General features: G+C 44.1%; 1 protein-coding gene across 1 annotated transcript; it reads right to left on the reverse strand.

The window, feature by feature from the left end:
- Window positions 1-8,605: 8,605 nt before the first annotated feature.
- Window positions 8,606-13,979, reverse strand: LOC125519863 (Peptidase S41 family protein). Its single transcript, XM_048684641.2, has 12 exons — window positions 13,547-13,979; window positions 13,378-13,459; window positions 13,093-13,223; window positions 12,910-12,996; window positions 12,750-12,828; window positions 11,710-11,798; window positions 11,479-11,520; window positions 10,818-10,937; window positions 10,392-10,478; window positions 10,158-10,307; window positions 9,265-9,372; window positions 8,606-9,151 (listed from the first exon to the last, which is right to left on the reverse strand). Exons 1-12 carry the CDS (start codon window positions 13,868-13,870, stop codon window positions 8,903-8,905), a joined length of 1,548 nt encoding a protein of 515 aa, XP_048540598.1. The 5' UTR covers window positions 13,871-13,979; the 3' UTR covers window positions 8,606-8,902.
- Between the last annotated feature and the right edge of the window lie 303 nt (window positions 13,980-14,282).

A 14,282-nucleotide genomic window follows, 5' to 3' on the forward strand; every position in this document is an offset into this window, starting at 1 on the left:
CGGGTGTGATAAGCTCTACGTTCACATACAACGGGTGCAAGCTAGTTTTGCACACGCGGAATACTCGGGTTAAACTTGACGAGCCTAGCATATGCAGATATGGCCTCGAAACACTGAGACCGAAAGGCCGAGCGTGAATCATATAGTAGATATGATCAACATAGTGATGTTCACCATTGAAAACTACTCCATCTCACATGATGATCGGACATGGTTTAGTTGATATGGATCACGTGATCACTTAGATGATTAGAGAGATGTCTATCTAAGTGGGAGTTCTTAAGTAATTTGATTAATTGAACTTTAATTTATCATGAACTTAGTACCTGATAGTATTTTGCATGTCTATGTTATTGTAGATAGATGGCCCATGTTGTTGTTTCGTTGAATTTTAATGCGTTCCTAGAGAAAGCTAAGTTGAAAGATGTTGGTAGCAATTACACAGACGGGGTCCATAACTTGAGGATTATCCTCATTGCTGCATAGAAGAATTACGTCCTGGAAGCACCGCTAGGTGACAAACCCGCTGCAGGAGCAATGCCAGATGTTGTGAACACCTGATAGAGCAAAATTGATGACTACTCGATAGTTCACTGTGCCATGCTTTACGGCTTAGAACCGGGACTTCAACGACGTTTTGAACGTCATGGAGCATATGAGATGTTCTAGGAGTTGAAGTTAATATTTCAAGCAAATGCCCGGATTGAGAGATATGAAGTCTCCAATAAGTTCTACAGCTGCAAAATGGAGGAGAATAGTTCTGTCAGTGAACATATACTCAGAATGTCTGGGTACCAGAACCACTTGACTCAACTGGGAGTTAATCTTCCTGATGATAGTGTCATTGACAGAGTTCTTCAATCACCACCACCAAGCTACAAGAGCTTCGTGATGAACTATAATATGCAAGGGATGGATAAGACGATTCCCGAGCTCTTCGCAATGCTAAAGGCTGCGGAGGTAGAAATCAAGAAAGAGCATCAAGTGTTGATGGTCAACAAGACCACCAGGGTAAAGGGAAGAAGGGAACTTCAAGAAGAACAACAAGCAAGTTGCTGCTCAAGTGAAGAAGCCCAAGTATGGACCTAAGCCTGAGACTGAGTGCTTCTACTGCAAAGGGACTGGTCACTAGAAGCGGAACTGCCCAAGTATTTGGCGGAAAAGAAGAATGGCAAAGTGAAAGGTATATTTGATACACATGTTATTGATGTGTACCTTACTAATGCTCGCAGTAGCGCCTGGGTATTTGATATGGTTCTGTTGCTAATATTGGCAACTCGAAACAGGGGCTATGTATTAAGCGAAGATTGGCTAAGGACGAGGTGACGATGCGTGTGGGAAATGGCTCCAAAGTCGATGTGATCGCCATTGGCACGCTACCTCTACATCTACCTTCGAGATTAGTTTTAGACCTAAATAATTGTTATTTGGTGCCAGCGTTGAGCATGAACATTATATCTGGATCTTGTTTGATGCGAGACAGTTATTCATTTAAATTAGATAATAATGGTTGTTCTATTTATATGAATAATATCTTTTATGGTCATGCACCCTTGATGAGTGGTCTGTTTTTACTAAATCTTGATAGTAGTGATACACATATTCATAGTATTGAAGCCAAAAGATATAAGTTTAATAATGATAGTGCAACTTATTTGTGGCACTGCCGTTTAGGTCATATTGGTGTAAAGCGCATGAAGAAACTCCATGCTGGTGGGATTTTGGAATCACTTGATACTTGCGAACCATGCCTCATGGGCAAGATGACTAAAACTCCGTTCTCTGGAACAACGGAGCGAGCAACAGACTTGTTGGAAATAATACATACTAATGTATGCGGTCCGATGAGTGTTGATGCTTGCGGCGGGTATCGTTATTTTCTTACCTTCACAGATGATTTGAGAAAATATGGGTATATCTACTTAATGAAACATAAGTCTGAAACATTTGAAAAGTTCAAAGAATTTCATAGTGAAGTGGAAAATCATCATAACAAGAAAATTAAGTTTCCATGATCTGATCATGAAGGTGAATATTTGAGTTATGAGTTTGGCCTTCATTTGAAGCAATGCGGAATAGTTTTGCAACTCACACCACCTGGAACACCACAACGTAATGGTGTGTCCGAACGTCGTAACCGCACTTTATTAGATATGCTGTGATCTATGATGTCTCTCACTGATTTACCGCTATCGTTTTGTGGTTATGCTTTAGAGACTATTGCATTCACGTTAAATAGGGCACCATCAAAATCCGTTGAGACAACACCTTATGAACTGTGGTTTGGAAAGAAACCCAAGTTGTCATTTCTTAAAGTTTGGGGCTGCGATGCTTATGCGAAAAAGCTTCAACTTGATAAGCTCGAAACCAAATCGGAGAAATGTTTCTTGATAGGATACCCAAAGGAAACTGTTGGGTACACCTTCTATCACATATCCGAAGGCAAGATATTCGTTGCAAATAATGGATCCTTTCTAGAGAAGGAGTTTCTCTCGAAATAAGTGAGCGGGAGGAAAGTAGAACCTTAGGAGGTAATTATACCTACTCCCTTACTGGAAAGTAGTTCATCACAGAAATCAGTTCCAGTGATTCCTACACCAGTAAGTGAGGAAACTAATGATGATGATCATGAAACTTCTGATCAAATTACTACGGAACCTCGTAGGTCAACCAGAGTAAGATCCGCACCAGAGTGGTACGGTAATCCTGTTCTGTAGGTCATGTTACTTGACCATGACAAACCTACTAACTATGAGGAAGCGATGATGAGCCCAGATTCCGCAAAATGACTTGAGGCCATGAAATCTGACATGGGATCCATGTATGAGAACAAAGTGTGGACTTTGGTTGACTTGCCCGATGATCGGCAGGCAATAGAGAATAAATGGATCTTCAAGAAGAAGACTCACGCTGACAGTAATGTTACTGTCTATAAAGCTTGACTTGTTGCAAAAGGTTTTCAACAAGTTCAAGGAGTTGACTACGATGAGACCTCACCCGTAGCGATGCTTAAGTCTATCTGAATCATGTTAGCAATTGCCGCATTTTATGATTATGAAATTTGGCAAATGGATGTCAAAATTGCATTCCTTAATGGATATCTTAAAGAAGAGTTGTATATGATGCAACCAGAAGGTTTTGTCGATCCAAAAGGTGCTAACAAAGTGTGCAAGCTCCAGCGATCCATTTATGGACTGGTGCAAGCCTCTCGGAGTTGGAATATACGCTTTGATAGTGTGATCAAAGCATATAGTTTTATGCAGACTTTTGGAGAAGCCCATATTTACAAGAAAGTGAGTGGGAGCTCTGTAACATTTATGATATTATATGTAGATGACATATTATTGATCGAAAATGATACTGAATTTCTGAATAGCATAAAAAGATACTTGAATAAGAATTTTCCAATGAAAGACCTCGGTGAAGCTGCTTATATATTGGGCATCAAGATCTATAGAGATAGATCAAGATGCTTAATTGGACCTTCACAAAGCACATACCTTGATAAAGTTTTGAAGAAGTTCAAAATGGATCAAGAAAATAAAAGGTTCTTGACTATGTTACAATGTGTGAAGTTGAGTCAGACTCAATGCCCGACCACTGCAGAAGATAGAGAGAAAATGAAAGTCATTCCCTATGCTTCAGCCATAGGTTCTATCATGTATGCAATGTTGTGTACCAGACCTGATGTGTGCCTTGCTATTAGTTTAGTAGGGAGGTACCAAAGTAATCTAGGAGTGGATCACTGGACAGCGGTCCAGAACATCCTGAAATACCTGAAAAGGACTAAGGATATGTTTCTCGTTTATGGAGGTGACAAAGAGCTCGTCGTAAATGGCTAAGTTGATGCAAGCTTTGACACTGATCCGGATGACTCTAAGTCACAAACCAGATACATATATTTATTAAATTATGGAGCTGTCAGTTGGTGCAGTTCCAAGCAGAGCGTCGTGGCGGGATCTACATGTGAAGCGGAGTACATAGCTACTTCGGAAGCAGCAAATGAAGGAGTCTGGATGAAGGAGTTCATATCCGATCTAGGTGTCATACCTAGTGCATCGGGTCCAATGAAAATATTTTGTGACAATACTGGTGCAATTGCCTTGGCAAAGGAATCCAGATTTCACAAGAGAACCAAGCACATCAAGAGACGCTTCAATTCCATCCGCGATCAAGTCAAGGAGGGAGACATAGAGATTTGCAAGATACATATGGATCTGAATGTTGCAGACCCATTGACTAAGCCTCTCTCATGAGCAAAACATGATCAGCACCAAGACTCCATGGGTGTTAGAATCATCACAATGTAATCTAGATTACTGACTCTAGTGCAAGTGGGAGACTGAAGGAAATATGCCTTAGAGGCAATAATAAAGTTGTTATTTATATTTCCTTATATCATGATAAATGTTTATTATTCATGCTAGAATTGTATTAAACGGAAACTTAGTACATGTGTGAATACATAGACAAACAGAGTGTCACTAGTATGCTTGTACTTGACTAGCTCGTTGATCAAAGATGGTCAAGTTTCCTAACCATGGACAAAGAGTTGTCATTTGATAAACGGGATCACATCATTAGAGAATGATGTGATTGACTTGACCCATCCGTTAGCTTAGCACGATGATCGTTTAGTTTACTGCTATTGCTTTCTCCATAACTTATACATGTTCCTATGACTATGAGATTATGCAACTCCCGAATACCGGAGGAATACTTAGCGTGCTATTGATACGTCTCCAACGTATCTATAATTTTTGATTGTTCCTTGCTATTATATTATCTGTTTTGGATGTTAATGGATTTATTTATACACTTTTATATTATTTTTGGGACTAACCTATTAACCGGAGGCCCAACCCAAATTGCTGTTTTTTTTTGCCTATTTTAGTGTTTCGCAGAAAAGGAATATCAAACGGAGTCCAAACGGAATGAAACCTTTGGGAGCGTTATTTTTGGAACAAACGTGATCCAGGAGACTTGGAGTGGGCGTCAAGAAACAATCAAGGAGGCCACGAGGCAGGGGGGCGCGCCCTCCACCCTCGTGGGCCCTTCGTTGCTCCACCGGCCTACTTCTTCCTCCTATATATATCCATATACCCCGCAAACATCCAGGAGCACCACGAAACCCTATTTCCACCGCCGCAACCTTCTGTACCCAAGAGATCCCATCTTGGGGCCTTTTCCGGAGCTCCGCCGGAGGGGGCATTGATCATGGAGGGCCTCTACATCAACTCCATGGCCTCTCCGATGATGTGTGAGTAGTTTACTTTACACCTTCGGGTCCATAGCTAGTAGCTAGATGGCTTCTTCTCTCTCTTTGGATCTCAATACAAAGTTCTCCTCGATTCTCTTGGAGATCTATTCGATGTAATCTTCTTTTGCGGTGTGTTTGTCGAGATCCGATGAATTGTGGGTTTATGATCAAGTCTATCTATGAACAATATTTGAATCTTCTCTGAATTCTTTTATGTATGATTGGTTTATCTTTGCAAGTCTCTTCGAATTATCAGTTTGGTTTGGACTACTAGATTGATCTTTCTTGCAATGAGAGAAGTGCTTAGCTTTGGGTTCAATCTTGCGGTGCTCGATCCCAGTGACAGAAAGGGAAACGACACGTATTGTATCGTTGCCATCGAGGATAAAAGATGGGGTTTACATCATATTGCATGAGTTTATCCCTCTACATCATGTCATCTTGCTTAAGGTGTTACTCTGTTCTTATGAACTTAATACTCTAGATGCATGCTGGATAGCGGTCGATGTGTGGAGTAATAGTAGTAGATGCGGGAAGGAGTCGGTCTACTTGTCATGGACGTGATGCCTATATACATTATCATACCTAGATATTCTCATAATTATTCGCTTTTCTATCAATTGCTCGACAGTAATTTGTTCACCCATCGTAATACTTATGCTATCTTGAGAGAAGCCACTAGTGAAACCTATGGCCCCCGGGTCTATTCTCCATCGTACAAGTTTCCAATGTATTTTATTTTGCAACCTTTACTTTCAATCTATATCATAAAAATACCAAAAATATTTATCTTATTATTATCATCTCTATCAGATCTCACTCTTGCAAGTGGCCGTGAAGGGATTGACAACCCCTTTATCGCGTTGGTTGCGAGGTTCTTATTTGTTTGTGTAGGTACGAGGTGACTCGCGCGTGGTCTCCTACTGGATTGATACCTTGGTTCTCAAAAACTGAGGGAAATACTTACGCTGCTTTACTGTATCACCCTTTCCTCTTCAAGGGAAAACCAACGCAGTGCTCAAGAGGTAGCAGCTATCAAACGTCACAACGTAAAATGGGTGACTATAAAGATGCTCAACAGGTGCCTCCGATGGTGTTTATTGAGTTGGCATAGATCAAGATTAGGATTTGTCACTCCATGTATCAGAGAGGTATCTCTAGGCCTTCTCGGTAATGCACATCACTATAAGCCTTGCAAGCAATGTAACTAATGAGTTAGTTACGGGATGTAGCATTACGTCACGAGTAAAGAGACTTGCCGATAACGAGATAGAACTAGGTATGATGATACCGACGATCGAATCTCGGGCAAGTAACATACGATGGCAAAGGGAACAACATATATTGTTATGCGGTTTGACCGATAAAGATCTTCGTAGAATATGTAGGAACCAATATGAGCATCCAGGTTCCGCTATTGGTTATTGACCGGAGATGAGTCTCGGTCATGTCTACATAGTTCTCGAACCCGTAGGGTCCGCACGCTTAACGTTCGGTGACGATCGGTATTATGAGTTTATGTGTTTTGATGTACCGAAGGTTGTTCGGAGTCCCGGATATGATCACGTACATGATGAGGAGTCTCGACATGGTCAAGACATAAAGATCGATATATTGGATGACTATGTTTGGATATCAGAATGGTTTCGGGTGAGTTCGGGCATATATCGGACTACCGGGAGGTTACCGGAACCCCCCGGGAAGTATATGGGCCTTATTGGGCCATAGTGGGAGAGAGAGGAGAAAGGAGCCTAGGAGGGCCCCGCCCCCAAATCCCAAGCCGAATTGGGTGGGGGGGCGGCCCCCCTTTCCTTCCCCCTCTCCCCCCTTCCTTCCTCTCCTAATCCAACTAGGGAAGGTGGGGGGGGGGGGAATCCTACTCCCGGTAGGACTCCTCCAGGGCGCGCCATAGAGGGTCGGCCCTCCCCCTCCTCCACTCCTTTATATACGGGGGAGGGGGCACCCCATAGACACACAAGTTGACAGTTGTCTTAGCCATGTGCGGTGCCCCCCTCCACCATAATCCACCTCGGTCATATCGTTGCAGTGCTTAGGCGAAGCCCTATTCCGATAGCTTCATCATCACCGTCATCATGCCGTCGTGCTGACGAAGCTCTCCCTTGACACTCAGCTGGATCAAGAGTTCGTGGGACGTCACCGAGCCGAACGTGTGCAGATCGTGGAGGTGTCGTACTTTCGGTGCTAGGATCGGTCGGATCGTGAAGACATTCGACTACATCAACCGCGTTGTCATAACGCTTCCGCTTACGGTCTACGAGGATACGTGGACAACACTCTTCCCCTCTCGTTGCTATGCATCACCATGATAGATCTTGCGTGTGCGTAGGAATTTTTTTGAAATTACTGCGTTCCCCAACACGTTTCTTTATAATGCGGGCGCGGATGGCTTCCTCCTCCACGGTCGCCCCCGCGGCGCCGCCATTTCTGTCACGATACGGGCCTCAGCGGCCCTTATCCTCCCCTTCCCACGGCGGGCCGCCCGTTCCCAATGGGACTCATAGTCTGCCCTGCCGGTGATGGGGAAGGAGAGATGTTCCGGCCGGGACCGCGAGGATCCAACACCAGAGGACCCGAGCACCCGGTGAGCCAACGCTATGGTGTCGCGGCGGACGGATCCGTCCGTCGGCCGGGCGCTATTCTCCCGGGAGCGGCGGAGTGCAATGCAGACTGCCATTGCCTCCTCCAACCCACACGGGACGACACTCCAGTTGACGGATAAAGACTGGTCGGAGTCTAATCCGCTGCCTGCCATGACGGAGAAGGCTGCAAACCGCCGGAGGTGAGCTCGAGTGGCGGAGGGCAGTGTAGTGAGGTGGCTAGGGTTTGCTCCGGCGTGAGGATGGGGACGGATATAAGTGGGGTTGAGTGGGCCAGCATGGGCCGGGTCCGACGTGGTGGGCGTGCCCGAGCGTCCTCATATCCGTCCCATATTTGGGATGGATATGGAGGGGTGCCAGTCATTCCGGACGTTTGAGGCGTCCGTCTGGGTTGAAAAATCATGGCTGGTCAATGACCGGGCAGCCCACCCGGACGTATGATGCGGGTTTGAGAGGTCCAGTTGTAGATGCTGTAATAATGTAATGTGAGTGTGCGTCTAGTTGTAATCACGTCCATCTATAACTTCAGCATGTTCTCGTACGCACGCGGTAGAAGTTTTTGATTTAGGCGAGTGTAGCTCACCGCATTTCCATTTCGGTGCTGCTTAATGTCGCTAAACAGTGTCAGATGCATGTAAATTAACCATCGCACCGCTAGAACTTTCAGCTTTCACTTGTTCTTGCGTCTGTTACAGCGGTACCTCAGCTCGTGCATTCCGCTAGCTCGTACCAGAATAAATGACAATGATGCCAGGCAGCCAATGTGCTGTAATACAACAATACAGGTTACAATCCCAAAACCTGATCAGCTGTCGAATCAACGACGTTGATCCGGTCATATGACCCATGAACCCATGCTCCACCACCTACAAATCTAACGACATAGGATCAGCCTATACATTGCTACATCACTATCCAGTGATCCAATCTATACTAACGAATATATACACTACAAGGCAGGATACAACAGTGTACATGTAGCCAACATATGATGGCTCGGTTCTGGCTATCAGTGAGAAACCATCTACGAAGCGGAGCCCTTCGATTGCTGAATCTCCAGCGCTTGCTCCGCCACCATAATGCACGAGTCCATCTCTAAACTCGCGGCCTCGTTGTTCCCGGTGAGCGAAGGCGCCCTCGGTAAGGATAGCGCGTCAGCGGTGCATTGTATGTCGGGTTGGATCCCGACATGGTCGATTTCGTGCAGCGCCGGAGAGAGATACTTTGCAACCGTGATGAATAGAGCAGAGCCATCGTCCAGCTCTGTCACACTCTGCACGAAGGTAAGGTTTGGTTCAGTTATACATGTTTCTGGAATGAAGCATGATAAAATCCAAGCATTTAGATCTACACAGTAACATGAGTGCCTAGAGAAATCGGCCTTGCCTGTATTCTTCCTTTACCGAAGGTTTTGTGGCCTACCAGAATAGCACGGCCATTGTCATGCAATGCCCCAGCCAAAATTTCGCTTGCACTGGCACTTTCTTCGTTGACCTACATATTGGCACACATGAACACAAGCGAGAGGCCTCGCATAAAAAAAACAGTTTCACTTATTCTATAAATGAATGTTAACAAAGAAACATTCGTGTGCTGCTGGTATTTGAGGAAAACAAATATTGCAGTACTAAAACAAAAATCATATGTAACTGTGCTCATTTGCAAATGCCAAAAAAAAACATATAAATTTTGGAGATTCATCCAATGTTAACTACCTGACTTGACCTAATGGTCAGGCCTATATTTCTGCTTCAAAAGTAGTCTCACTAAGTGAGAAGTACCCCACCGTCCAAATACATGCGACCTCCTAGAATTTTGAGCCTAACTTTGACTAACAAAATATGAGTTATATGCTGTAAAAAGTATACTATTGGATTCTTATTCGAAAGAGGTTTCCAATAGTATAAGTCTTATAACATACAACTCATATTTTATTAGTTAAATTTAAAATCGAAGTTAGCTCAAAACTTGAGGGGGCTCTCTTTATTTCGACAGAGATAGTACCTTCTGTGAGGTATTATAAGTTTGTGGTTTTGCTCTTTTTTCTTATAGGAGAACTAAAACATCATGATTAAAAACTGAACTAGCAGTGAAGCAGCACCTCTATTCTGCTTGCCCTTTATGAAAGCGGGAAAACATGATGGAAGAATGTGAATCTTATGAATAGTAAATTGTATGAATTTTCTACCCACGCGGATTAAAAAAGCAACAAAGACCACATAGTCAAATGTGCAGAGAGTTTTTTTTCGAAAAGAAATGTGCAGAGAGTGGGTACTCACAAGCACCACAAGAGGATCATGTGTTAAAGATTGGCCTTGGACCATATTTATTGCTTGCACATTGCCCTCACGGTCAACGGTGTTCACTAGAGTTTCATCTCCATCTAACCAAATTTGAGCCACATCAAGACCAGCTGTTACTAAACCACCCTGTTATAGGAAGTAACATTAATACATGATTTTTGCATCGAAATTATGATTTATAAAGACAGACTGTGATGAGAACAGACTGACTGGATTATTCCGCAGATCTAAAATATATGACTGGACACCTTGATCTTCCATCTTTTTAATGGCCCTTTCCATTTCAGCAGCAGCAGTCTGGGTTGAAAAATAAATAAAACATGAGTGAAGGATCTCAAATATCAATAATGATTAGTTTAGTGAGTTTCGGTGTGTATAGATGACAAAAGAATAAAACATTAAAACATAACATGTGCATGCACATTTGCATGGAACAACCTATCGCTTGGATCCATTTTTCAGTATGACTGGAAGCTGGAATATTCAAAACAGCAGAAATGTCTTTGGTATGATAATGTCGCGTAGAAAGCAATGAAAGAGCTATATAGTTTTGTACTAAGAAGAAGTACAAAATTACAGCTTTGATTATCTATAAAAAACTGCAAGTGCAAAAATATAACAAAGATTGGTACTTACCTGAGAAAATGCAGCTAACCTAACATACCCAGTCTTGCCCTCATGCCCATCACCCGATCTATGGGAGATAATTGCCGTTGATAGAGGTGAAAGATTGATAACCTCACGAGATAGCTGGACCTTTTGGAAATAAAATGTGCACTTGTAATTAGGAAAGTACAATATCATATGCTTAATGAGGGATACTGAACACATCTTGGATTAAATTGAAGAATGCAACACTTTTCATTTCCAGTAATAGGCTATGGGTGCAACCAATAGGAGATGGTAGCACAGGATAAATACAACCAGTTTGGATGGCGGTCCAATAATAGGCTATGTGTAGGCATATTTTCCTATTTTTGCCGGTTGTGGCTTGTAATAATTTTTGGTACTACTTGATGTTGGAAACCGAGACTCTTAAATTTTAATAAAATATGGCTGTGTGCATCGTAATGATGCAGAGGCCGGGGGTGATCCTCCTTTTCTTAAAAAAACACTTTTCAAATCACACAAATGGAAAATTTTAGCCATGAATGTTCGAAGAGGAAGTCCAGAAATATTTTTCCCTTCAAGGAGGATAAGAGAATCTAAATACAGTGTTGATGTTATCATGTTTTATTTACTGCATTCGTCTTCAGGGAAGTTTTTATTACGTAATGAAAAGAAGTTAAGCATATACCTCTTTTGCCTTTATCCTACCACTCCTTTCATTTCCAGTACCCTGGGTATCAGTTAGAAAATACAGGAAGATGGAGAAAGTTAGGATAGAAGATGACAAGAGTGTGTAACTGAGAATCTGGATGTGATCATTACGTAACAAAGAGTTAGGATTGAGAAATGTTGCTTTTGAAATACAGATAGAAAAATACTAACAAGTACTCTCAAGTTGAGGCTAAGGATAAGGGCATACATCCAATAGTTTTACTTCCACAGTCGTTCCAGCACGACCTCTAAGTCTCTGAGCCACAGCTTCCACGTCCAACCCCAAAACACTATTCCCTACAAAACCAGTCGAGATTAAGGGCATATCGTATTATGAAAAGAAGGAGAGCTCATGAACTCAATAATAACAACAAGACTGCACCATCCATCTTAAGACTAGTTAAAAATAGAAGTTCCACCCTTTTAGTTAGAAAACCACAATCAATCAGGATGTACCGCTCATCTGTGACATCAGCAGATAAGCGTAGTATGTGAACATGTGCTATTAATCTCTGCATTGCTATGCCACTTCCGCGGGAGAGAAAAAACTAGTTCTTGAATCTAGAACAACTTGGTTTTCCAATGATGGAAAAGGAACTCAAGAAGATTAGATTAACTAAGTTGTTTTGCAAAGGTTAAATTGCACAAGATACATTTTTTTGCAAAGACACCATTATGCCTTAATTGTTCAGAGACACGTGTGGATCATATTATTTATCGACACCATATAGTTCATACTTTTGGCAAATTTTCTTTAGTTTCGGTCATTGTTAATAGATAGAAAGGGAAGGGGAGCCTTGGCGCAGTGGTAAAGCTGCTGCCTTGTGACCATGAGGTCATGGGTTCAAGTCCTGGAAACAGCCTCTTACAGAAATGTAGGGAAAGGCTGCGTACTATAGACCCAAAGTGGTCGGACCCTTCCCTGGACCCTGCGCAAGCGGGAGCTACATGCACCAGGTTGCCTTTTTATTGGTTAATAGATAGAAAGGGCAATAAAAAAAATCTATTAGTAGGGATAATCGACTAGCCTCTGTCATCTTTAAATATTATCAGTTGTGACCAATGAACATTGTTGTTTTTATAGCCTTCTCAACGGTCAATATCAGCCGAATATTTCAGTATGTTATTTAGCCACATAGGTCATCGATGTGTGACTCAGATTGATATGAATTTACAGGGAAGGCTTTTCAAAAGTACATAAGCATCTCCTTTTACTAAAATGAAGTTTTAGTACAGAGAGTAAAATACCGTTGATCTCAACTAGCTCATCGCCTTCACGTATGCCTGCTCGGTCCGCTGGGCCTCCCTCAATGCAGTTCATAACAAGCTGCAAGAAGGTTTGGAGGTATAAATTGCAACACTCTTATGATGTCCTCTTGCAGAAAAGAAAAAGGAGAAGTGAACTTACCAAGCGTCCTGAGGCAGGGTCCCTGTTTATGAATATGCCAACCCCTTGCAAATTCCCATCACTTCCGATCCTGAAACTCTGATATTCCTGCATCTCACCAAACAAACATTATGTGACAATTCACCATGTGTGAGAACAAACCTGAAGCCAGACAGCGAGGGCATGATCTTTGTCCATACATACCTTGGGGGTGATGATCCTTGTGAAGGGGTCGCCTAGCGTGGACACCATCCCGCTGATCTTGCCGTAGGCGGCGTCTGCCGATTTCAGCGGGAACATCTCCACCATCGTCTGCTGAAGTTTCTGGTCCCAGTCTGCACACCGAGCAGAACCACAGACACTGGTAACTTCACTAGTAGTTCACTTTAACTCTATAAGCAGAATCAAACACACCACCAAACTTCGACGACCTTTCTAAGTTATTAATTCAAAACGGCACCAAGAACAAGTGTATGCAACCCGGTATACCTTGGTGGTTGAAGGTGGGATCGACGAAGGTCTCACGGATCAAACCCCATGCCTCCACCAGCGTCCTCTGCACCCGGTTCACCTGCCAAGAAGAACCCAAACGAGAAATTCAGCCCAAAGTTCCCCTTTCTTGGAAGGTGGTGTCTGCGGTAGGACCACCGACACCCACCTCTCGGGCCTTGGAGACGGGGAAGGCGACCGTGAGCGACTCGGCCAGCGCCGGCGGCGGGGCCAAGTCCCCGGCGAACCCGGTCAGCGACACCACGGCAGCGGCGGCGAGCCCCGCGGCCGCCTTCGCCAGCGCCCCTCCGTCGTGCTCCGGCGGCGCGGAAGCCCTGATGACCGGCGGAGGCTGCTCCCGCCTCTCGGACCGCACCCGGAGCCTGGCTCTCCCGGCGCCAACACCAAGAACAGGCGCCGGGGACCTCGGGACCCGGCCGGGCACGGGCCTCGCGGCGCGGGAGGCGGCCAGGGAGCACTCTACCATTTCCATGGACGCGAGCAATCACGCAATGTGGCAACGGGGACGGGCGCGGGTGGGCTCGGGGTGCCTGCGAGCGCGCGAGATATAAACCCGCCGGAGTCCGCGAGAGAGAGGAGCGAGGAAGCGGGAGGAATCTTTTTGGCTGTTACCGCTGGGTTTTGGTGGACAGGAGGAGATCCGTGCCGGGGATCTCTGCGTGGCCTATTCAGGCCGGGACACGTCTCCCAGTCCAGCATTTGGGTGGTGGTGGGCGCACCAAATATGCAGAGGAATATGCAGCCGCGCCCTGGGAATTTGTGATGTGCAGAACCGGCAGGGGAAAATGCCGCAAAGTGCACAAATATTATGGGAAAGCCTATAAATCACGCGGGGATCGCAGTCACGCGTCTGCCGCTTTCTCTGCAAGCCGCGTGTCCCATGC

Source organism: Triticum urartu, chromosome 7A, assembly GCF_056163025.1.
Source record: "Triticum urartu cultivar PI428250 chromosome 7A, HENAU_Tu73, whole genome shotgun sequence".
NCBI lineage: Eukaryota > Viridiplantae > Streptophyta > Magnoliopsida > Poales > Poaceae > Triticum > Triticum urartu.